This window comes from Alosa alosa, chromosome 20 (assembly GCF_017589495.1).
Source record: "Alosa alosa isolate M-15738 ecotype Scorff River chromosome 20, AALO_Geno_1.1, whole genome shotgun sequence".
NCBI lineage: Eukaryota > Metazoa > Chordata > Actinopteri > Clupeiformes > Clupeidae > Alosa > Alosa alosa.
The window spans coordinates 14944373-14969501 of record NC_063208.1 but is presented as its reverse complement, the minus strand read 5'-3'; the positions used below and the strand labels follow the sequence as shown (position 1 = coordinate 14969501).

Sequence of the window (25129 nt, the reverse complement as noted above, 5' to 3'; positions counted from 1 at the left end):
GGCACTGGTGTGGCCCAAAATTGCACACGAGCAGAGCAAGGTTAATGACAGGAATCTGTGTCACGCACACTCTTAAAAATTCCCACTGTTACCTTGGCTGAAATATTTATACTGTTGAGGAGGTGGGGAGACAAAAATAAAATGATGTTTGTTTCCCGGGGGAGTTTTGGAACAATTCCAGAACAATTTGCGACAGCAATGTAGAAATGTATCCAGAACCGCCACAGCTGCGATTCCATTTCCTTGCTATCAATCCATTCCAGACTGTAGATTGCCATTATTTCCATTTTCTTTCGTCTCCAACCCTTGATCATTGCACACGTCCCTTATCCTTTCAAGGTAATAGGAATGATAAAGCCAACCCCATCTAAACTCTCCATCATCCTTCCCTACTTAATCTCTTTTCTGGGAGGTGAGAGAATAATAATCTATCCTTCTTTCTCTCTTTATTTCCTTTTTGCCTCCCTTTTTTCTCTCTCTCTCTCTCTTTCGTTCTCAGCATCCTCTGAGGTGTGACCGACAGCAATCATCAGCTGCATGTCTCCCAGCTCTACTCTCTTACTTTCTCTCTCTTCTCTCTCTTTCTCGCTCTTTCTCTCTGTGGGAAAATGGGTCCAACCTACTTCCAAAACTGCTGGGACAAGCGCTGTGTGGCGCCAGACGTTTCCAAGGACGCCCTGGCAAGGTGAACTGAAAGAGGAGAAGATGGGAAACTTCCGTGCAGACAGGAGAGAGCAGAGAGAGAACGAGAGTGAAAGAGACAGTGAGAGAGAGAAAGAGAAATGCTGCAGAGGCCAAACCTGGCCAGATGGGAGAGATGGGAGAGATGGGATGTGATCTAGCAGATGGGAGAGATGGGATGTGTTTGTGAGAGGTTGTACATGACAGAGGAAGTGGAGAGAGAGAGAGATGGAAAGAGAGGAAAAAGCACAGAATTATACTGTCATGAAGTTTGGAAATGCTTAATAACTACAGGCTATGGTGGGAGAAAACAAAAAAGGTTTAAATTTAAAAGGAGTTCAAAGTGACTCCAGTTGGTAGGCGAGAGCTCTGTCTATGTTAATATATCACAGCAAAAAAACCCAATAGCTTTAAAAATGAATATTAGCTAGTCACAATGAGGAATGACTTTTACAAAGAAAAGTAAAACTCACTGAACTACATTTTTTTTCTTTGCCACTTCGGGGGCAAAAGCTCATAATGGGAGAGAAATAGGCCACCTATTATGCATTTATATTGCAATCATTAGTCAGAATTGCTTTTTTATTATTAGTGCAACAACGGAATTGATTTCAAATGTGTTTCAAGTGGCTGCCGGCAATTAATAAGAGTTGTAATTAAAGTATTGACTTAGCCTATAATAAGTACCATTTACGCAATCAGGACAATGACAACTGGCAGCGAAACAGATGCGTGTGCAGAATTGCTAATCAAATGTTTAAATGCCCCTTTCTTCTAGAAATGGTTCTCCCCTCGATTAGTTGATGTTGCAGAGAGATGTCAGAATGGGCTGCCACGCATTCACTGCAGGCTCTGGCCAAATGAAAAGTGATGCATCACCACAGTCAGTGAGAGGCAATGATGATTCATGACCTGCAGAAGAACGGCATTTAATGACGAGGAATAAATCAAAACAAATAAACAACAACAGCAGCAAACAAACCAAAGTCCTTGTCCGGGTGCCAGCACGCAGCCTGGGGGCTTAGGGCCACAAAGTAGGCCGGCCGTGTGACCTGATGTTCGGACTGTGCAACGGCTCCCTTTTGTTCTCTGTTCTCTACAAAAGAGCCCACCAGAAAAAAACAGGCCCACGGTTCCACGTGCCACCGAACAATAGCGGCCCAGTGTCCCCGGAACGAGCTTGGGATGTTTCTCCCAAGCAGGGAGCCCCCTCGCCCACAATCCCTCATTCCTCACTCGAGCCGTTTCCTCCTATGGTACCAGGAGCACTTATTGTGGATTATTGTGTGGTGACTGGACCTGCCTGTGCCTCTGTAGTGGTCAGAGGCGTCGAGGAACAATCGAGCATTTGGCCCGTCGCTTGACTAGGATATGTGTGTTGGTTCAACCGTATACAATATCTAATTGTGGGTGGCTGGCTTTACTTGTTTATCAATAAGCTTTTTGTGGTGAGATATGTGCAAGTCAAATGCCCCCAGGCCCTCTGTCTCTCTCATTTCCTCACAGCATTCTTACAAACATTTCACATCTCCTTGGGAAACCCTTGATTTCATTCGCCCATGTAGTCAATCAACTATATGGCAGCTCTTCAACAAATATTTAATAAACCTTACATAAACAGTCAGTCTAACTCAACTTCCTTTCAAGTAAGTCTATGGACCCTTTCAAGAGAGTTCCATTATCAGCATCATAGTTGGCCCCACAAGACTTCCTTTTTAACATTCCATATGTTATCTTAATGCAGAGGAAGTAGATTGGGGCCCAAATAGAACGTTCAAGCATTGTTTTTGTTTTTATTGATGAAAGGGTCTATAGCAAATCTAGATATTCCTTATTGTATTCCATGTTGCCAGTGTCACAATGTCAATGGCAAAAAATCATCTCCATCTCAGAATAAGAATCTTTTGGTGTCAGCTTTTGGTGTCATTCTGACATACAATAAATAGACAGTGACAATACAGTGTATAATACACAGACATATTACAGTTCTACCCTATAACATAATCTTCCAATTTTGTCCAGTCATTTTCCCAAGTTTAAGATATTCTCTACTGGGCTGCACTCTCTGCTCTGTTGGACTCTTTCTCTTATTTCAGAGTCTTGCAGGCTGGGCAGCATAATAATTAGCTGTGGAAAGGGCCCGATTTCTGTCTAGGCTCGGGACCACATTGAACCTTTTGTAGAGCTGACATGTTTTGTTCTCTTTAAACCTGATTTTGCATGGCAGTGCAGGGCATCCTGCACCATGGTGTCTAGAGCGGTATGGGAAAGAAAAAAAAAAATCAGGGAGAGATAGAGCTTTGCATCAACACTTTGATGCTGAGTCTAACAGACTTTTTTAACCGCAGGAAAGATAAACAGAGGAACCCGTGTGTGTGTGAAAGAGAGGAGGCTGGCACGCCTAATTAGATGGGGTCCCAAAAAAAATGGCACTCAAAGATAAAAAAAAAACCCAACAACAATCACGCCACTCTTTTGGCCAAGTGTTAGACTCATCCAAAAATCCATCTGCCACCAAATGAAAGCACCCAACCAAGGTAGACAGATCCTCCTTTTGGAGAGTAATTGCAGTTCCCCAAAGACACACACACACACACACATACACAGCCTGGAAGTCTATCTCCATCCCTGCAGATACTAAATGTAAGACGTTTAAATGCGTTTCTATTAAGTCTTGCCAAGCATCAGACAGGTCTGACAGTAAAGATGATAGATCTGGTCAATGCTGCAGAATAGGTTGAATAGTCTAATAAAAAATAACTCATTTCCAAAGGCCAGGGCCTCTTTTGTGACTGTGAAGGGAGGATAAATGTTTTTGTATTCTGGGTTTGAGAACTTGTTTTGAATAAAGATTGGACTTCCATCTAGCCAGCCCTCTAATCATTTAAAGCCAGACTGTATCATCTTTACGTGACATGAACAGCAGGGAAACAAAAACAAATGTGAGAACAGTAAAGCCAACCACAATTCAAACGTCCCATTGCAGGATATCTTCCTATGATCATTCGCCTGTGATGTGAGAGGTGTTAGAAAACTAATTAAGATGTGTCTTGCAGTAAAGAAGTGGTTTGACAAGTTAACAGTAACGAATTGTAAGTGGCAGTTTCAGTAGCCCCCTTTCTCCACCTCACATCACTGGAGACGGGGCTGCGTTCGCCGGCTCAGCACAATCTGAGTTGGTGTTGCGTTACATATTTGTTGGATAGCACCCTCTGCCCGCGTGCTGCAAGGGCAGCGTTACTTTGTCCGTCTCCTGTCAGTCCTGAGACAGGGTGAGAGGCGCCTCTTGGTAGGCTATGGTGAATCCTATTCCCTACAGGCTGCGAAATGTTTATTAGGCCTAATGGGTTATGGGTAATGAAGGTCATTTCTTTGCTTTTTACAAGTTGTGTGATATGAACGTCTCCCGTTCTCATCTCTGAACAGTCACAGCTCTGATGTGCTGGGAAGCCATGGAAGGGGAAACATACATTTATGACCTCAATCTGCCTCAACTTTGATGTTCATTACAATGTGATATGCTGACAGTTAATCACATAGCCCATAGCTAAATTAAATTATTTACAATGCCCCCGACATGATCTTACTTGCGGATTTGTTTCGAATTGTCAGCAAGGGCTGGACAGCAACTCACACCCACACTCACACGCCTTAGTTCCGAGGTAAGTGATGCCAGACCTGTTCAGACTTCTTAACAAGAGAAAACGTCAAAAAAAAGCCTGAAACATTCTAAATGTATATCTCTATAGTATATGCTCTTACGTTGAATACTTGACACATGACACGACAATTGAAACAATAGAAACAATACATTTGCATGAGGGTGTTAAAATGTTATTCAAATAAATCAAATTAAGGGACACAAATTGATCCACTTACCTGTGGGCCATAGTCTAGGCTACTTGAGTTCCATGCGGGCTACGTGAGAGTGATCCATTCGCTCGCTTCCCTCAGCCGTGCTTAAGCACTGACTGGGGATACTGATACGGGGGGATACCGGCTTTGGGGAGCGCGTATCAGAGAGACACTGCAGGTGTCTCGTATGGGGCTCTCATCATCTGTGTCCTGACGAATCTTCAGTCATGTTCAGCCAAACGCCTAGTCTATTATCGGTAACTTATTTCTTGTCAAGTCACGATCACCCCGCAAGCCGAAGCATTGTCAAGGTGCGTTCCCGATTCTGTTGCTCTCTCGGATGTCCTCACTCAGCCAGAGTCAGCGCAGAGAATTGCGGCTAGCGGCTCCGCGTCGCCTTTAAATATCCAATTTCATAGACGCGGCACCTCCGGGGATTTTTTTCCAGGAGTCAATGTGATTATTTTCCTGCTGGATCTATGAGGAGGCGCAAGACACTTCTAGGGGGAGGTCTGCCCCATGGTGCGATCAGAAATGGGGCGGTGAACGTATAATTGCTGCCCAGTGTCGGGCAACGTCAGACATTTCTAGGGAACAAACAGTGCATAACCTTAAGCCTCAGTTTGTTTCACCATATAAGCAACTTTTCATTTTTTTCTGTCAAATTAATATATCATATCACCAAGGCTAAAACTCTTGACTAGCCTACCCCTCCTCTTGAGATTTAGGAACGTTGAGCATAAAGGCTAGAACAGGTCAAGGTGAGTTGTCCTGATTTCACACTGGTGAGAAGCTATTTGTAACCAATTTGTTTTTGGCTCATATGAACTAAATTGTGAAAAAAAAGAATATAATAGTCTTAACCCTTTCAGACACAGATTTATTGCAAAGCTGATAGCCCTATGACATGGTCAGTAATAATGAAATGACACCTCAGGTAAGCTATATATAGGCCAGGTCAGGTAGGCTATAAGGTCAGCCAGGTCAGGTAGGCCTAGGTCTGGCTAGATGTGGGTCCTGGTCAAAAAACAGTCTAATTGGCGATAATGTAGGCCAACCCCATTTTGGGATTGTTGTTCTTATTATTAGGCCTATTAACAAAGTTTGATGTAGCCTAAGCCTATAGGTCAATATGATCAAATGTGTCTATTTACATTGTAGATCCATTTGTAGACACTGGGTAGGCTATGCTTAGATAGGCCTATTGATCAAATTCTAGCTTTATAAGCAATATAGGCCTACATTATGGTTATGGTTATGGGATTTGGCAGACATACGTTATGAGGATGTTTAACTACTAAATACTACAGATCACACTTTGGTACCCTATATTCTAATGTGTTAATTTATATTCTATATATTAATCTATATAAGTGACAATTGTGCCTTGACCAAAACATTCACATTGACCTCTTCGCGTCCTTACGACTACGTATCCCAGAGTGCATTAGTTTTCTTGTGAAGGATTGTGGGCAAGCCGGATACATGTGCTACTGCCTTATGGATGCAAGTGCTCTCGCTCTTGACCAGGATTTCTTTGCCTTAACATTATACTGTGCATGTTATATCGTTGGTAATTGGTTTGTAGGATACGAATATTATGTAATCGATTGTTTTAGAACTGATGTTTAACATTTGCAGTGCAATAAGTCACGTGAACTATAGGAACTATAGTTTTCTAACTAGCCACCCGGCTAACATATGAACATATTTACACACGTCTCCGACCTATCCAAACATGGGAAAAGATTCGTTTTTGACGGAAGCTTCTCTTCTTTATAAAGACACCTGCCCGGAGCTGGCTCGATTTCTCATGTAAGTTAACACGTTGAATATTTAGCTTTGTGAAACATGCATCACTATTATTGTAATATTTCACATATCCCCTAGGGGGCAACAGAGGTTCTCTCCAGAGCTTCAAGAGTATCACTCCTTTCTTTCCTTCGGCTCTGGTACACACTGATTGAGGTTGATTGACATGACTGATTCCATTGAAATTAGAAGTCATATCCTATAAAATAAGTGACATACAAGCTGCAGCTTAACTGAATGGAACCTGATTGTCGAGGGCATCAGCCCTTTTTTGAGTAATGATTACTGCAGGTAATCTATTAGGCCAATCCCTCCTCACAGACGGCGACTAACCTATTTCCCAGAATAACAGTCGACAGGTAGTTGGGGGAGGGGCTATGATTATAAATGGTGGCCTAAATGTTGCTTGAAAACCTTGACCTTGCTCACCCACTGTCCTGATTTAGTTGGGACTGTTGTATACAGAAAAACCTTTATCCAGGTTTGCCAATTAATGTTTTCCTTTTGTGCTTTTAATGCTTGTTGTGCCCATGCGCTAGAAATACCAATTGTTCCCAGATGCTACCTGATATCACATTTAACTCTTCACTTAATGACTCAATTTGATTGCTAATCAGTGTGTACATGGATGGTACATGGGGTGACTATAGGGATAGCAAAGGAATAGGACTGTAAAGTTATAGGGATCCTTCCCTCCTTACTCAACACAACCATACCATGGTTTTTCTTTCGCCCAGCTTTAGCTTAAAGCTGTAAATGATATGAACGTCCGGTTTGCACTTTCCTTAATGCGCGTACCCCTGCAGAGAGAGAGAGGGAATTGGGGGACAGTCGTAAGCCGATCCTCTATTCGGTGAAGGGCCTACGTGCAGCTGTCAAGGTCACTAAGATTTTTCTTTTCTGCTTGTCCCCTCTGCCTTTTCCCATAAAGCCTTTCATGACTCAAATTCGTATTCTGCTCCGGCCTCTCTGAGCCCTCTACTGTATCTTTTTGAGGTTTCTTCCTTTCTTTTTTGGTGTTTGTACTTATTTTCTCCACACTTCGCTGAATAATTTATGGACCCTGCCCTCTGAATGTGAAGAAAAGTACCAGAGTTTTATTTGCACATCCTGCAGAGGTGGGCCATGACTTTCTTAAGTTTAGCTGAGCAAGTTTCATTTCAACTGGACAGACACATAGAGAGAAAGAAAGACAGAGAGAGAACTTTTGGTGTTTGTACTTATTTTCTTCACACTTCGCTGAATAATTTATGGACCCTACCCTCTGAATATAAAGAAAAGCACCAGTTTTATTTGCACATCCTGCATAGGTGGGACTTGACTTTCTTAAGTTTAACTGAGCAAGTTTCATTTCAACTGGACAGACATATAGAGAGAAAGAAAGACAGAGAGACAATGTCTGACCGGCACGTTAGCGTGTCCTTGTGGTTTGCTTTGGCCCAGGCCCAGCCTGTTTCAAACCTGGACAGTTTTCTCTGTCACCAGTCAGCACCTGAGCCAGGAAACTTGCGGCCATGGCTGAATGGAAACCAAAACACCCAGAGCCTTCAAAAAGTCACGGCCGTCAGTCACTATTTCCTTGCGGCACTCGTGTGGATGGCTTCGTGCCTGCTGCGTTTTGTCCAGACGGTCGAGGCGTCTGCACCGCAACTTGCCCTGAAAAAGCCACATTTTGGAGAAAGGTGAGCCTTCTCAGGCACAAACAGTAAGCTATAGGCAACAGCCGTGATTGAGGTGAGGGAAGAATGCTCGAGCTTCTCTGTTTTCTTTGTAGCCGGTAGAACCCGGGGTATGTTTTGGTTGTATTAGGAATCACACCACGGTCCATAGCCATATCCCTTATACTCTTAGACATGCTTATGAATTTCTACTTCGAAATTTGCTCACCATCCGTCATGCTCACAGAACCTGTGTACCTTAATGGGGGGTGGGGGATGTTTTGGGGAATTAGTTCATTTGGTCAGTTATTTGTGTTTATACTGCATAAATATACAGTATGACTATCTGCAGTCTTCAAATAATAAAAATAATAATAATAATAATAATAATAATCTGAACAACAATAGAGGAAGATGGGCAATGAGAAAAGTTGGCCCCGAAGATATTTCTCTGTTTTGAATTTCCCCTTGAGGATCAATAAAGTATCTATCTATCTATCTATCTGTCTGTTGTCCGTATTAGGGTGCGCGCGTGAAATTGGTTGTATGTGTGTATAAAGTCATTGTGGGACATGCTGTACTCTGACTCATTGTTTGTGTACATTATGGTCCTCTGTGTGCATGGGCAGAGTCAAACATGGATGTAGGCTGAGTGCTTCCATTACTCATCCTGGATGTTTTCTCTGCGTACGCATTGTTTTTGTTTTCATTATCCTACATAACTCCAGCCCCACAGCTGCCCACACTTATACAACACACACACACACACACTCTCTCTTGTCTCGTGCGTCTGTGGACTGGCTATGGCCTGAGTCACAGCTGCAGAGTGCGTATCTTACGGGCAGCTGGCCCCTGGAGGAATGACTGCTATGGCAGTGACGCTAGTATCCCCTCCATGATGATTGAGCTGGGGCCATCTCATGTTGCGCACCCCCCCCACTTCCAGCACCTCATCTATCTGCCTGATCGCTTGTCTGCCACACACCCCACTCCCAGTGCCAACCCCAGCTTTATGCCTGTGAGCTAGCTGTTGCTTTCGATTGGAACGTGTTGACCAGACATGATGGCAGCTGTTGGCCAGAGGCCTCGGTGCCACACTTCCACCGCAGGGCTCCCCTTTGCCCGCCTGCACTGCCCTCTTCAGTGACCACAACCACCGCGCGGTGAAGTTGCTGCACAACTGCGGGCTAAATGAGCCAATACGATTTCCCAACCCACCCATCTACACGCGATGGTATGGGGAAGTGGTCCTGGAGAGGGCCAAAAGAAGCCTTTGTTGATAGCATCTAGCTTGACAAACAGGGCTGCGCCTATTAGCTGATTCTAATCTCTCCTAAGTGTGTGCTTAAAAGGAGATGCATGACAAGTATGTTAATTCAATTAGTGCTGTGAAGGGAATGGGGCCCCATGGTATCACATCCTCCATCACATACTCATATGGCGAAACATGCAGAGCCTCCCTGGGTGACTGTTTTTAAGGTCTCATCTTTTCTGGGCCACTCCTGGAGCGTTATGAAAACCGGAGGCCGTAATTGAGCACGTTCTCAAACTGGGCACGATGTTGGCCCCCTCTCTCATTGCTGTGCGTCTCCCTTTTTTCTTTTGCGTGAATATATCATAGGAAACGTCTTTGGCATAATGAGATCTACTTCTCAGAGAAGACGTGCCTGGAATGAAAAGCCAGAATGTCAATTTTGGAGAGCCTCCTCAGGGGGTCAAGTAGCCACAATCATCAAAACTGTGCGTGATCAGTCCAGTGCACATTCACAAAATGAAAAACCTCCTGTCTGAGGCTATTTTTGAAGGGCTACTCTGAGTCTGTGAATACCCCCCACACTCCAAATTAACAGTCCAGTCTTGATTGCCCTCGGGCAAATGCTTGGCCAGTGAGTCAGCTACGCCAGGCTTTGGGATTATGCCTCTTTGGCTTTCTTCTTCCAGTGCCACGGGCATCGTGCCGGGAAGAGGGGAGGGCAGCGTTTTGAGGATGACGGCATCATCGCCAAGCCCCCCAACCCCCTGCGGACAGTTGGCATGCGGTCGGAGGTCATTTGAACCGCCAAGCGCCTCGTTTTTTCCCCCGCAGCTTGACCGCAGCTCGTGCACCTCTCTGCCCTCCCTCTGAGCCCCAATAAACAAAATCTCATGAGTCAGGTTTTAGTGCCGCCTGCTGTGTCATTTTAGCTGAGCATTATGAGGGGTTCGCACAGGCCGGTTCAGACCGCTCTCGTCTCTAGTGCCAGAAGGGGAGCTGGCAACTGGGGTGTTGATGAGGAGAGGATACTCACTTCTCTCATATTTTACTATTGCACTGATGTTTTGACTGTTTTATGTTGGCTAGGCTAAACCAATTCAGTCCCTTTTTAAACAGTTTTCATTTTTGTGTTTGTGTTGTTCAAATAGTGCAGGTATGTAACAACATCTTTAGAGTGTAGGTGGTTGTATATTCTGGCAACGGCAAGAAATTCACTGAAATGGTAGCTCTGCTGAAGCCTGCTTTTGTGAGCAGAGGTGGATGTTTTTTTATCTGATTTGTTCTCTTTTGGTAATAAAATCCTGTGAATCCTACGCAATCCTGTGATGAGGGAATCCATTTTCATTGAATATCACTATAGTGATTGTGAATCACTGATTGTGTGATTTTCAGTGTTGTGGCTGGTTCAGATTTAAGTTGAAAAGTCAGAATTTGCTGTTTGTTTCTTTTTTGTGTGTGGCTTAGCCTATTAGCTGGTGATGACATGATTTCATTCAGTTAGATGCTCCTTTTGCCATGCTACATTGTGGCACACCTTGCCATTGTGATTTCCAGGTCTGACCATGTCAGAGTTTTTTTTTATGAGTGTGTATTGTATATGGTAGTAAGCATATTTTAGAACCAGTCAAATTACTTTGACTCTTCATGCTGAGGAAGTTTGTCTGGAGAACTGCCAAGTGACACTCATCGTGGCATTTCTTGGTTTGAGCCTCTGCCACTAATTTGAGGTGTGGTTTTTTTTTTTTTTTGTTTTTTGTTTTTTTGGTTAATTCTATTAGCTGGTTTGATGTTCATTGAGTTTAATGCGAATCGAACCAGCTAATAGGCTAACTGAAAAATACACCATGCAAATCTCTAGGTATGGTGAAGGGTATGTGGTGATGTGGGGCTATTTTAATTCCAAAGGCCAAGGGGACTTTATCAGGATGCATAGTATCCTGGATCCATGAAATAAGTGGCCTTTAAAAAAAAAAAAAAAAATCTGCCTGCCTCTATGGGAATTTAACATAGGAGTCAAATACTTATTACCCCTGTATTTTAAGGAAGAACATTTATTTATTTATTTACGATACATTCTTCATTCACTAAAATTGTAAAATCTTAAAGGTTGGATTTTTACTCATTTTTTTAATTTAGGCATTAAGATCAATTTTTAACAGATTATTTAATATTCCTCTTTTTAGTCAACTTTAGCACAGGTTCAAATACTTATTCTCCCCACTGTACTTCAGTATACTTGAAGTAAGGCGTCACCAGATCACTTTCTGTTGCCCCCCGTCACCTGCTCCTCACAAAAGCATAGTCCAGCCCATACTCCTCTACTGCCTTCCCTGCTTTTTCAACATGCTAACTGCTGCCAACAGAAACCGTCTCACACGCATCATTCATACCGCAGCCAAAACAATAGGCCTCCCCACCCCTAATCTATCAGACCTCAACAATAAACTCACCAAGAACAGAGCAAAGACCATCGCTCATGACCCCACCCACCCCCTCAATCCCTTCTTCACTCTGCTTCCATCTGGACGCAGATACAGGGCTATGGGGTGGAAGCGAGTGCGTTTTTGAGAAAAGCTTTGTGCCCTCTGCAATAGCAGCACTGAACAACACACAGTGGTGATGGATCACTGTGCCGCCCTCATTCCTCTGTAATGCCAACTGGTGATGGTTTTCCTGTTTGTATCTGTGTAATGTGATGTATATGTGCTGTACATGTGCTGTACATGTGCTGTTGACATCTATGTGGGTGGGGTATGTGGTGACAGGGTGGTGGGTGAAGTACCGTAACTGTGTGTACCTATGTTTCATGTTTGTGAGGCTCGTACGGTATGTGAAAACAAATTTCCTATGTAAGGACAAATAAACTAACTAACTAACTAACCACCACTGGGATAAGTGTAGAAATGTAACGTGTGTGTGTGTGTGTGTGTGTGTGTGTGTGAGTGTGTGTGTGTGTGTGTGTGTGTGTTTATGCTTATGCATGGCTGTCAGTAAGAATGAGTTGGGTTTGAAAATTGGTCGTGCAAATAATATCCCATGCAATTCTTCAGCAAATATTTTCTGTTATGAAAATATTTCATCATGTTCAGTAGGCTTTGGGGACATGCACAATTACTTTTGGTGATATTTTTCTTGTTTACATTTGGCACCATTGCAGAGTCAACTAAATAGCTTTTTTTCTCATTTCAGGCAAACCCAGCAGATGGATGGTAAGTTACATAACTCCTCCTTATTTCATTTCTCCTGTTCAGCTGTCACTTCACTCATCTAAACTTTCAGAGCCAATTTCTATGACAAGTAGTAGTTTTAGTCACCCTTGGCTAGACAAAACTGGACCTGTCAGTGGAAAAAAAAGTCTAAGTCTCTATTAAAAAAAGAAATAAAATAAAATAAATCAACCACTAATCCCATTAGGTCAGTCGGTAGACCTCATGTGAGGTGTTCACTGGCCCTGTTAAAATTCAGCGCTGTCTGGCCCCTCTCCCAGGCCCGGAGCCACTGGCAGACAGCAAACAGCCCGTCCACTATGATATCCTGTCGGAAAAGCTTCCCAGGGCTTTGATTCCCCCCCTTGGATCTCAGTGCAGCTCAGAACCTCAGAATAGATCAATGCCCTCAGTTGTGGTTTGTGTAGCTTCCTAGTTGGCAGAGACTGGAGAGTAGATACATACACCCTGCTGAGGTAGCTCTGGAAACAACTCGGCCTTCTACTCAGTCAGCTGTTCTCTTGTGCGATGCATTGTCATCATCTGAGATTATTGTTGCCTGATTTTGTTTTGCTCTTGCACACCTTGTGCTGCGTTGGCCCGATCCCGAAACAAACAATAAACAACAAACAACAGCACATTGCATTCATAGAGCAGTTAATCTAGGTAGGCTACTCAAATCGCTTTACAGTGAAGTGGGGAACCACACTTCAAGCACCACGTAACGTGTGTAGCACCAGTCTGGGAAGAGACCATGTATTCAAACCACCGTTAATGCACTGTATTCTCATTCTAATTCAACATGGCACCTTTGTCCCCCCCTCTCTCTCTTTCCCTTTAGACGATGCGGCGTCCACAGAGGCGCTGTGTCCGTTCTGCTTCCAGTGGAGGGAGCCGGACAACCACCGGGTGCGGCTGCGGCCCAAGCGCAGACCCTCGGCCCGGCTGCAGAGGCTGCTGGGTAGGGAAGCCAAGGGCCACAAGCTCAGCCTAGAGCAGAAGGACGCCCTCTGCAGGTTCAGGAGGTCCTCCAGCTGTCTGGTGAGTACTGGGATCACGGAGGCCTGTTATGTGCCCATTTAAACTCTGTGCCCAGTGCTATCCTGTGTTCTTCTGGCAGAGCATGGTCATTTTCTGATGGGACATTTGGTCATGTGTTTACTGGCCAACATAAACACCAGATGAGCTGAAATGTACTTTGTCTACTTGTTTATACGTGTCACTTGTAATGAAAAAAATCAATTACACTGCATTGTACCCCCTCCGTGCCATACACACACACACACACACACACACACACACACGCCATAGTCTCATATCCGTAGACGTGCACCATGCCTATGCAAAGATATCTGCAGGTGTTTGCAAAGATTGCAAAGACAAAAGGTTTGCCCTTTTGTGTGTCATCCACTCTTGGAAAGCTTCTAAAACCTTTGCCAGCCAGCCAGTACCCCACAGATCACTGCATGTTCTCCGACAGCCTCACCCAAAACAGCCACCCAGTTTAGGGACAGCTCTATCTGGCTCACCTCACCATTAATGAGTTGCCTGGTGGTCAGTTCGAGCCTCAGCGCTGACCCCGGCCGGGTCCACTGATCTGTCTGAGCGGCCACACCGCCACACAGGGGCTTTTCCCATGATGCCGTGACCAGAGAGCGGAAAAATACCATCGATGTGGGCTGGCAGCCACGGCTCTGCTCCCCACCGGGTCTGCCGCAGTTGCAGAGTTCTGGACTAGAGTTTCTTCCCTAGAAGGAAGGGCCGGTTGGGTGGACTCGCCATATTAAATGACATCAGCTCTGGGCTCTTGATTGTTTGCTTCACCTCCTCTACCTTACTTGGTTAAACTAAGGTATCCATGAAGTAGTTACAACAGGCCGTGCTGTCTTCCCAACAATACCTTATTTGCTGCATTTCTCAGACTCTCAGACCCACTCTCACACAGACTCAGACTCTCAGACTCAGACATTTCTAGTCTTGCTTTGCTTTTAGGATCTATTTCCTCTACAGCACGTATTCCTTGAGCTTGTGTTCCCTCTCCATGTTGTGTTTCTATCAAAGCTTTCAAGGGGAAATAATAACTTGAATGGGCTGGAGGACGTCGCCTCGATCAGCTGGCACGTGCTCGAGATGACATGACGACAGTCTGCTGCAGAAAAGTCCCGTCTTTGTTACTTTGACGCGGTTCTGTGCGAATAGAAAAGAAGCAGAAATCAAGTGTGCACAGATAACAAGGACACTAGAGGAAAGGAAGGGGCACGAGGTGGGTGTTCCATACATTAATGACTTTTCATTAGACAAGCGAAGTGCCTGCAGAAATACTCAAAGCCAAGAGAAGCAAAAGGAATATGGTTTGATTTGATTTTCTAGTCAAGTCAATTCAAGTCAAATTTATTTATATAGCAAAAAAGACACATGCAATAAATCCACCTGGATGCAATGCCTCTGCTTTCTCTCAGAATCGTTTTTGTTTTGTCAAGAGAGACTCTCCTTTCACAGATCGATAACTGTGCAGGTGGTTTTGATCCATTAAAGATGATGGACTGCCTGTATGGAGGGAGTGCGTTCTGTAGCGAGAGATCCCATAAACAGTGGAGAAGGCGCTCCGCCGGTCTTCATGGCTGTCAGTCATCATCTCCATTCACTGCCTGCTGCTGCTGCATTCACTTGCTTCTGGGCCCGTATTCACAAAGCATTTTATCTTACCACTAGGAGTACTCCTAAATCGCACCACAAGATTTTAGCTTGGAGTTATTCACAAAGCCTCTCAGACCTACTCTTAGTAAGGAAAAATGCCAACTCCTAAGATAAGAGCTCCGTTGCCATCGTTGACGTTACTCATGCACAAGCTTGATTGAAGTGACCACCTTGATTGGCTGATGATTAGGCCTATAACAGGGGAATGATGGCAGAAACCTCCACTACGATGATGAGTGACAGGTGGCTGGTGAGAATACGTGCGCTATACAAGTACCGCAAAGGATGGAAGATGATGAATAAATAGCCTAAATGAATACGAGAAAGATAAAGCAAATAGCCTAGTAGCATAATGAAATGGGCCTACACTACGGATTGAAGCAGTATTTTTGCAACATGTTTTAAATGAATCTGTATGAAGACACGTACAGTCGCAAGGAGGAGAAACAATTTAATTTGATTTACAATGAAACGTTACATTTAGTTTACATGCAATGAATGGTTTTGGTTGTTGGTGCCGTTATTGCATCCCTTAGTTACAATGCACAATTATTCCATCGCGATTGAGAGCTCCTGTAACCGCAAGTTCATTTCAAAACATCGGCATTGCGACGTGAAATGCCACAAAAAGCAGCTTAGGATTGCTTGTGAATAGGTTTTAGGAGTCCTCTCGACTTCTTAATGTCCCAGACAAGTAGGTGTTACTTTTAGGGTTAAAATGCTTCAGGAATTACTCTTAGTCACAAAAATTAGGAGTTCTAAAGTTACGAGTGACACTCCCATTATTTTTAGGAGTTTCTCCTAAATTCGCCAGTTAGGAGCTACTTTTAGCCTTAAAATTCTTTGTGAATACGGGCCTGGTGTTCAAGCTAAATGCCTTTAGCATAACCCATTGCTTGTGTGTGTGTGTGTTTCTAAGGGAATCATGATCATGAAATGGCACTTGATAATGATAGGCCTGCTAATTGCGGAATACTATTTTTGGCTATCCATATGTACAGTGCCACAGACACCTACTGACGTGTCGGACGTTCCAGCCACCCTAAATATACCCCGGGTAGATTGACTAACAAGACTAGACACTACCTAATCTGAAGTTAGTGCATCTGAGTCAACAATACGTGAGGTGGAATGTCTGTCAGTGAGTGTCAGTGTATGGATATTTGTTTTTAGAGGATTTATCTCACCCATTTCAAGACATTGTCCACTCCTGTTGGACAAACCAACTCGCAGAAGGGTCACTGGGTTCAAGCCGGAGGCTACTCAATCTATTCGTGTGTCTGGGGTCAGGAGGAGTCACAGGCTCGGCCCTTTGTGTCCTCTGGGGTTGGCCTCTGCTGCATGTTGCAAATGCCCGTGTTGTGAATCGGAAATCATTCTGACAGCAGAGCAATGGGAGAGGTGCTGTTTTTTTAAACAATGTTGGCACTTGGCACATTTGGCTTTTGCAAGATTGTAAATGTCATCATGCCAAATATATGCCATATGTTGCCATGCTAAATATATGTAGGTAATTTACTGCAGGCTGTATCCAGAGCCAGTATGTGTGCACTGTAACATTATGTTCTGTTGCAAGGTGATGATCTGGCAAACGCAGCAATAAAATATTATTCACGAGCACACACACACATATTCTCTCTCCCGTTCTGTCTCTATCTCTCTCACACACACACTTGCACACACAAGCATGCACACTCTTTCTCACCCTTTTGGCCACTCTCTCTCTCTCTCTCTCTCTCTCTCACACACACCCACATACACAAACACACACACACACACACACACTCTCTATCCCTTCCTTAATAATATCTTATCCAGCATCAGCAGTTTACAGTTGGATGATTTCTGCCCCTAATGCCTGCGATTTCTCATGCAGTGCCCAAGGGGGACGTTTTTAAATCAGGTAACTGTGTGCCTGCTTTACTGCATTAGGCACCGCTCACCAGTCTCCACTGCGCCATACGGAAACTATGCGCAGCGAGTGCAGAAAAGAGAAACGTAATACACACACACACACACACACACACACACACACACACACACACACACACACCCACCCCCCCCTACACACACACACACACACACACACATACCCACCCCCCCCACACACACACACACACATACCCACCCCCACACACACACACACACACACACACACACACACATACCCACCCCCCACACACACACACACACACATACCCACCCCCCACACACACACACACACACACACACACACATACCCACCCCCACACACACACACACACACACACACACACACACACACACACACCCCAATCCTCTATCTCATGATGTTGTGTCTGTCACGTAGGCCACCTGCCTCATAAGCAGAAATGAGTGAAGTCCCCAAGAGATGACGGTGGATGAAATGGAAAGAACATCTGGGACGCTTTTTTGTTTGTTTTTGTTTTATTCTTTCCATCATGGGACGGAACGCTCAGAGAGTCAATATGTCCATCCGAGGGGCTTCACAAGATGTGTTGATTGGTGGCATTAAGCCCTAGAGAATGGACCCAGGGTGGACGTCGATGGATGCGACTACAGCCGCGGAGGCAGTTGCCGTGCCCTTGGCCTTGGCCCAGTAATCGCCTTGAGCCTTTTGCAATACGCCACATGCCCGGCAGAGGTGGTGCACGTGCGGCCCTCTGCCAGGTCATTAGCGCGTTATTTTTAAGCACCTCTGCCCATCACAACAACCGCTCTCCCCACCACAAGCTTGGCTAATGGCTTTTTCATCTGTCCAGACGAAGCTCTACAAATACACACACACACACACACACACACACACACACACACACACACACACACACACACACACACACGCTTTCATGTAAATATAGGAAGTGCACCTAGCCGCTAGGATTAGAGCTATTTCTGACCTGTCCATGCTCGTGTTGTTGAGTGAATTTGTAGTCAATTGTAAGCCAGGTTCAGGGTTTGATGAGGTCTGCTCTCTCTCTCTTTGTCTGCCCCCTTTGTGGCGCGCCGTCCAGCTGTTGCATCGAATGGCATAGACGCTGTATCTATTTCCAGTCTCAGGGAAAGCCTTGACGTATGGAATGGAGTCTTGGGGTGTGTGTGTGTGTCTGTGTGTGTGTGTGTGTGTGGGTGGTCTGTTTATCCTCAGCCCCTCATCCCGGGGGCCTCACCACTGGTTTATCCTCTGGTCACGTTCCTCTCGGGCACGGCTTAACACCATGCGCCGGTCTCACTGCTTTCTCCTCCTGCGTTTCACGTTGCGCCAGCCACTATTAAGGAGACAGTGCAGAGATGGAATCTGAAATTGGACTACTCTACACTATGCTACACAATGGGGATGTGGTGGCAGATGGTAATCCAGAGGCGTCTTCCAAAAAGATGACACACCACTCCCACAACAGAAGATGATCAGATGCACTCCGACTTTGAAGTCAAATTAAAACGCCTCTATTAATAAACGAGGCTGTGTTTCAAATAGTGCCGATGCATCATCATGTTTTAATGAAAGCATTTAAACTCCACTTCAAAGAAGGAGCATGTGGGATCATTTAATGTTTTGCTTGATCGTGGTGACACACTTTCTGGGGATGAGCGCATATCAGTGTGTTGTCACGTTGTCTTGCTCCCCTTTGTGCGGTGGTTTCTAATCTTTATCACCCAGACACAGAAAATATGTGTCTGATCCACTGCAGATAACCACTTTTCAAGTCCAGCAAGGAGATAGAGAGAGTGAGTGAGTGAGAGAGAAAAGGAGAGGGAGATTGGGAGAGGGAGGGAGAGGAGAGAGAAGCACAGGTGGAAATGGGTGAGGAGTTGTTGTTTTTGCTGGCTGTGAACTGTTGTCTGTCTGGCCCTTGGGCTTGGATCGATGAGTATGACACAGGATCATGTGTCCAGCTTATTGGAGCTAGTTTTCTTTGTTTCTCACACCCAAGCACACACACAGACACACAGGCACATGCACAAGTGTGTGATGACGATGGCTCTCTGTAACAAGGTCACAGGATCCAGCCTTGCCCGGCTGTGAGTTGCTTTGGCTGGGTTGCGAGGGTGGTGGGGCATATTTTAAAATGGTGGCCTATTCATAGATAACAATGAGCTCGTCTGAAGGATTGATTTGTGTGTGTGTGTGTGTGTGTGTGTGTGTGTGTGTGTGTGTGGGGTCTGAACTGTGAGCGGCTCCTCTGTCTCGCTGGTGGGTTTGATGTTTACAGCCTTGCGCCAAGTGCCCCCAGGCTTTGGTGTGCCCCCCCCTCCCAAGTGTGTCTTTGACCTTAAGAATTCAATCAGTCTCTCGCCCAGCCTGCTTGTAATCCCTGCTGAAATACCACTGCCTTCTCATTTGGTACATGCGTACACTGTTGTGTTGAACACCAATTTTTACACTAGCTGCAGCCAAATTAGAAGAATACGGAAGCAATTTTTAAAACTTATTTGTTGTTTTTTTTTTTTGCAACAGACTTTTCACTTGACATTCATGATCTTGCAGGTTTTCCTGTTTAGAGCTTTCTCAGCATAAATTCTTCTCCTTCTAAAAGCTGAGCTTGAGCTCCCCTCGCCCCTGGCTCTGCAGTTTCCCCCCAGCTGAACAGATGTTATTGGCTGAGATTGCATCAATCTTAGCGTTGGCCCAGCTGCAATGCATCTCTATGAGAAGGGTGACAAACGCTGACAGCTCAGATTCATACTTGAACCCCGGTCACGTGCATGATATTGGATGCAATCGGATAGTCCTGACAGGATTAAGGTAAATAGGGAGTGTGTGTGTGTGTGTGTGTGTGTGTGTGTGTGTGTGTGTGTGTGCGTGTGCGTGCGTGTGCGCATGCGTGCATTTTTGAGAGGGATCCCACTTCATGTCACCATGTCATGAATGTGTTGTAGATACATCGATAGCCTTGTTTGTGTGTATTTTTGAAGGTGGTGCTAGATTTATGGACGCTCTCATAGTGACTAGTGACACTAATTTAGCAGATTTGAGGCTCCATGGCCTTGCCTCATAGCATTCTACAGCCAAAGGGGCCCCTCTCTCTCAGTCATCAGAGGTGACCTCTCTCCAAAACATCCTCTGCCCGACCGTATCAAATGATGTTTATAACAGCCCCTCATTCACTTTTACTTTGTTTATCCCTTAGTAAAGTGGCAACTCCATACACAATCCCACATCCACACAGACACACACATGCACACACACACACACACACCTACATGCACTGAGCCACAGAGCTTTATCACAAAGCGAGTCCACCCGTGTTTATAGTGAGTTTTTATAGTGCGATTGTTATCGATGTCAGCTAGTGTCTTTATTTTCAGACAGCAGTTCCCTGTCTCTGTTTCACAATAGGCTTTGGGGAACTCCGAGTTTGAGGCTTTAGATAGCATCTGCACTCTTAATATGAATCCGTCAGCTCTTTCAGTCACAGTTTCCACTGGTATGCAGTAATGGTCATCTCCAGTGTGATAATAATAGGCAATGTTCATTTTCCTCAAGCTTTTTTTGGTTTTACACACACACACACACACACAAATGCAATAACTCTTTATGTGGATTTTCACATTTCAAGTTTGAGATGTTAATTTAATAAATATATTATTCAGTCTTTAATGAGTTGTCCAAGACTTAGACTTAGAAAATTGTAATGTCCCCGAGAGGCAACTTGTTTTACAGTATAGGCATGTTGACACAATCCACAACACAAACATTTAACCAGACATCTACAGAACTATTTATCTAACACATAACATACACACATCAATAAATAGAATACAGTAAAAAGGAGTATTTTGCACTTCCCTAAAAGGCCTAATGTCATAAATAAATAAAACTAAAACTACTGCACAGTACTTCACATATATTCCTCCTCTCATACCCCTCCCCACATCTTATTTAATTGGGTTATTGCCATGGGAATGAACGAGTTTTTTGCTCAGTTGGTTCTGACGTTAGGGTATCTATATCTATGACCAGAAGGAAGCGGCATGATCTCCACTGAAAGTGGATGGGTTGTATCCATGCAAACTTTGTCTGCTTTCTGTGCCAATCTGGCCAGATATAGTTGATACAAGTTCAAGACTACACTACAGAACCAGGATAGAATGCAAGATATTATGTATAATATATATGTTGTTTTTTCTAAAAACAATAAAGACAATTGCATCATCAGACAAATAAATTGCCACTAAAAGAACTTTGTGATCTACTCTCTCCTTGATATTCACAACCAGTTGGATGCCTTTTCTATAAATGTTATTTCATTAAATGGAGCTATTGGGGAATTCATCACCTACTCAATTTTGTGTAATTCCATTTGGTGATAATGGAAATTGGGTAAAACAAACAAACAAAAAGAAAAAACAACAACTAAAAGGTTTGCTTATGCATAGAGAGGAGGCCTCTCTTACCATTTTATCATCTCAGTCCTCTTAACTGCAATCCTAGATAGAAGGCATTTGCAACCCAAAACGAGTCAATATTTTCCAGGGAATACCTTCCATTTCAGACAATCAATTGTTTCAGCCTGAGGCAGTTTACTATTGGAAATCCTCTCTAGGCCTCCATTGTATCTAACAGTGGGAATTAAGTTAGCACATTTCACATTTTGTCATTACCTTCAAAATGGGGATGACTACTTGGCAAATGCTTGGACAATGACTGTTGATTCTGAACCATTCCAGGTTCTTGTGGAATTCTGTTGTGGATCAGAGTAGTCAGAGCTGGCAGGGCAAATGTGAAAAAAGGGGCCAGTGACAGTTAAGAATGTAGCAGGCCAACTCCGCCCACTCTGGTTATTGATTGGCCGAGCGGATGTTGCGTCTGCGAGGCTGGGCCTTATAGCCCTGGACACATTCCCTCCCAGCTGTAGTAAACATAGAACCCAGTCCCCACGGGAGGAGAACAGAAGCGACCATCCGAGACTCGTGTACACTCACTCGACCACCTGTCCGACTGTCAAACATGGCTACCTTTGTTTCGGTGAGTTACTGTTGCTCTCACCCTCTTGTTCCAAAAGACTTCTAAATCTTCTATAGCCATCACTTTGAATACTTTAGTCAGGGACATAATTGCTATCCGGTAGCAGTTGTTTTGTGTTTCATATCTTTGGGATTGTTACTTTGCATTGTTATTTTGGGGGTTTGAGGAGGGGAAGGCTCTTTGCAGAGAATTTTGGGGTTTAATGGTTAAGTAAGAGGTAGTAGATCATCTGGGTGCAGCTATGTGCAGCCCTCGTGATGCACTCCTGCAAAGCATGTGCCTTAGCTTCCACATTAACAACAGGAGGCACAAGGTATGCCGTTTATAGGGGGACTCGTAAAACCAGCCACTCTCCTTCATAATGGCACTTAAGGAGTCGTTACAGAAGCCTCATACCATCGCCAGTGGGTCATTGCTAAGATTGAGACCCAGTCTCTGTGAAGAAAGTGAATTTTGAGAAGGAGAATCTTGACTCGCTAAGGCCATTTTTTTTTTTTAAAGAAGTGCATCAGCTTTTCAGAAACGTATGCGTCTTTTTTTTTATTTATTTTTTGGTTTTGGACAATCTCACTTGTATGTGTGTATGTGTATGTCTGTGTATGTTTATGGCTATTCCTGAAATCCTGAAATGGTATGATCAATTTTAAGAATAGGTCAAAGTAGTGGGGGGCAATGGGGGGGGGGCAGAATGGCAATGGAAGCATATCTTCCTCCTCCTCTCCCTCCCACCCATGTTACTTGTCAGCCTGACACACACGACCCTGTGGTGGCGCCCTGTTTTAGATGCTTGTCACAGCTGGCATGGCAAACTCGGGCCTCGAGATAAGGAGTGTTTGGCATCCTTAACACTTGCCTCTCATTTTACACAAAGCCCAGACACCAGTGAAAGTGCACGGCTGTTCTTTTGACTTTGGTTTTGTCTGTCAGCCCTCTTAAGACGTGCTATGGTTTTCAGTAGGCTTATACATATTCATGAAGAAAGGCCTAGATAATTAGCGGAGTTAAAGCGCTGCCTTTCTTGTGATATCAGCACTGAAATAGATATGTTATTATGAGTTTTTAAGTACATTCATTTGTATGAATGTGGATGCTCACTGACTTTTGCTAAAAAAATACCCATGGTGTGAGTTCTGTTATCAAACTTTACCTCAGAACTGATTCTAATGAGGTGATTCTGAGGTGAATTGGCTTCCATAACATTCATTAAAATTCAGCTAAAGTTTATGAATTGGTTTGACTGGAATGGTCAGTATAAATCTTATGGACAAGTGAAGATGATCTGCTAATTCATGTCGGTTTGATGGTCTTTCTAATGACCCATGATTGCTCTGTCTTACAGATGGCCACCTGCCACACCTGCAATAAGACATCCAGAAGAGCTGGACCAAACCGGGACTTTCTCACAACTCTGGTGAAGAACCCAAACACCCCAAGAAATGCAGGGAAGCACAAGAGCCCACAGTCGGCCAGCAAAGGAACCATGTCAACTCCTAGCTCAGCCTCCAGTCAGAAAACACCTTTTAGCACACCAAGGTAAGACCATTTTGTCAAATCTGCTGCTCTGAAACTAACATTAAACAAATAAATTACTATTTTTTTTCACATTCTGTTGTATTCTGTGTTGCCAGGGTGGCGTCATCCGATTCCACCAGTTCTTCGAAGTCGACAGGAGTGAAGAAGTCAGCGTTCTCGCGGCTAAAGAAGCTCCTGATGCTGGAAGACAGCCCCAAGACCAAGAAGGGGGGCCTGAAAGACTTCCTGTCAGCACTCTGAAAGTGTTGTTGCTGTGTCTGCCATACCAGCTGAAACCTTATCAACGGGCCTCTAGCCTATTTAAAAGGTCTCTTCTGCATCAGGCCATAAGGAGAATGTAGTGAGCTGGTTCGAATGGGGAAAGATGTGGTCACCTGTCTGGAGGACCTGTAGCTCCTCCTGCTGGGCTAGTTAGCGCAGCATCATTTGTAAGACTTGTGTACTCTTTCCCTTCTATCCCAGGGCCTCGCTAAGGCTAAAAGCTAAGGGAAATGCTAACGTGACGTGGCCCGCTTCATCGGGCTTCTCTCAGAGAGCATTGACCTCTGCAGGCCCCTGCTTGTCACTCCTTTCACATGACCCTCTTTATCAGAGTGGTTTGGTTGCCTCCCACACCAGTCCTATCAAATTAGAGGGGAGTTTTGAATTATAATTTGTGATGTATACTTTTTTCTTACTACACAGTATGTTAAGAGGCGTTTACAAGTAATGATTCAATTTGTTTTTCTCTTGTGTCGCTAACATGTGTATAGATCACTTTTTTTACTTCAATTTTGAGAGTGAAAAAGCATGGGAAATACCCATGGCTGTGTATTTATTTTTCTGTGTTGTTAAGATCAGTGCAACTCCTTTTTTTAATATTCACAAAATCATTTTTCATACAAATGGGTGCTGTTATCATGGAAAAGGTGAAGGCAATGAAAATGTTTACATACAACTGGGCAAGTTTATTTTTGAAGCAAAGACCAAAGTCGAGCTTTTCTGTAGTTGATGCGTTGACAAGAAGAATTCTTATTCTGCCTTTTATCGAATTTAGTTGATGTATAGTAAAATATCCAAGTAGACACCAATGCTGCCAGTCATATTTGAATTTGTATAACTTTGTTGCTGGTCCAATGTAGTAATTTCACCCCTTTTGTAATGTATTCAAAAAATAAAACAAATTATTCTTATTCTTGTTGTTGCTTATTACATGGTGTATGTGCTCAAACCATATAGACTGTAAAAAAATTGTATAGTGGTGTCAGAGAATGTCTAATAATGGAGACGCATATTTGACTTAAAAGTACATGTATGTTTCTGCCAAATGAGCAGTAGGGGCTTGGTGGTTGGTTGGCTGGCTGTTTCTACTTAAAAGTTAAACAAACTGTTAAATAGCAGAGCCCGTCTACGACATTCTCTGTAAATAGGAACAAAATCCATAGCGTCTGCAGATATATAGGATGAAGTTCTACCAGAGAATGTC

General features: G+C 44.0%; 1 protein-coding gene across 2 annotated transcripts; it reads left to right on the top strand.

The window, feature by feature from the left end:
- Positions 1–5278: 5278 nt before the first annotated feature.
- Positions 5279–24836, top strand: c20h18orf21 (chromosome 20 C18orf21 homolog). Of its 2 annotated transcripts, none has more exons than XM_048229628.1 (5): positions 5279–5297; positions 12451–12470; positions 13309–13508; positions 23471–23664; positions 23760–24836. In XM_048229628.1, the coding sequence occupies exons 2-5, from the start codon at positions 12464–12466 to the stop codon at positions 23902–23904; spliced, it is 546 nt and encodes a 181-aa protein (XP_048085585.1). In that variant the 5' UTR covers positions 5279–5297; positions 12451–12463; the 3' UTR covers positions 23905–24836. The 2 variants fall into 2 exon arrangements, with proteins under 2 accessions (XP_048085585.1, XP_048085584.1); XM_048229627.1 differs by lacking the exon at positions 5279–5297 and adding an exon at positions 5972–6351.
- The last annotated feature ends 293 nt before the right edge of the window (positions 24837–25129 follow it).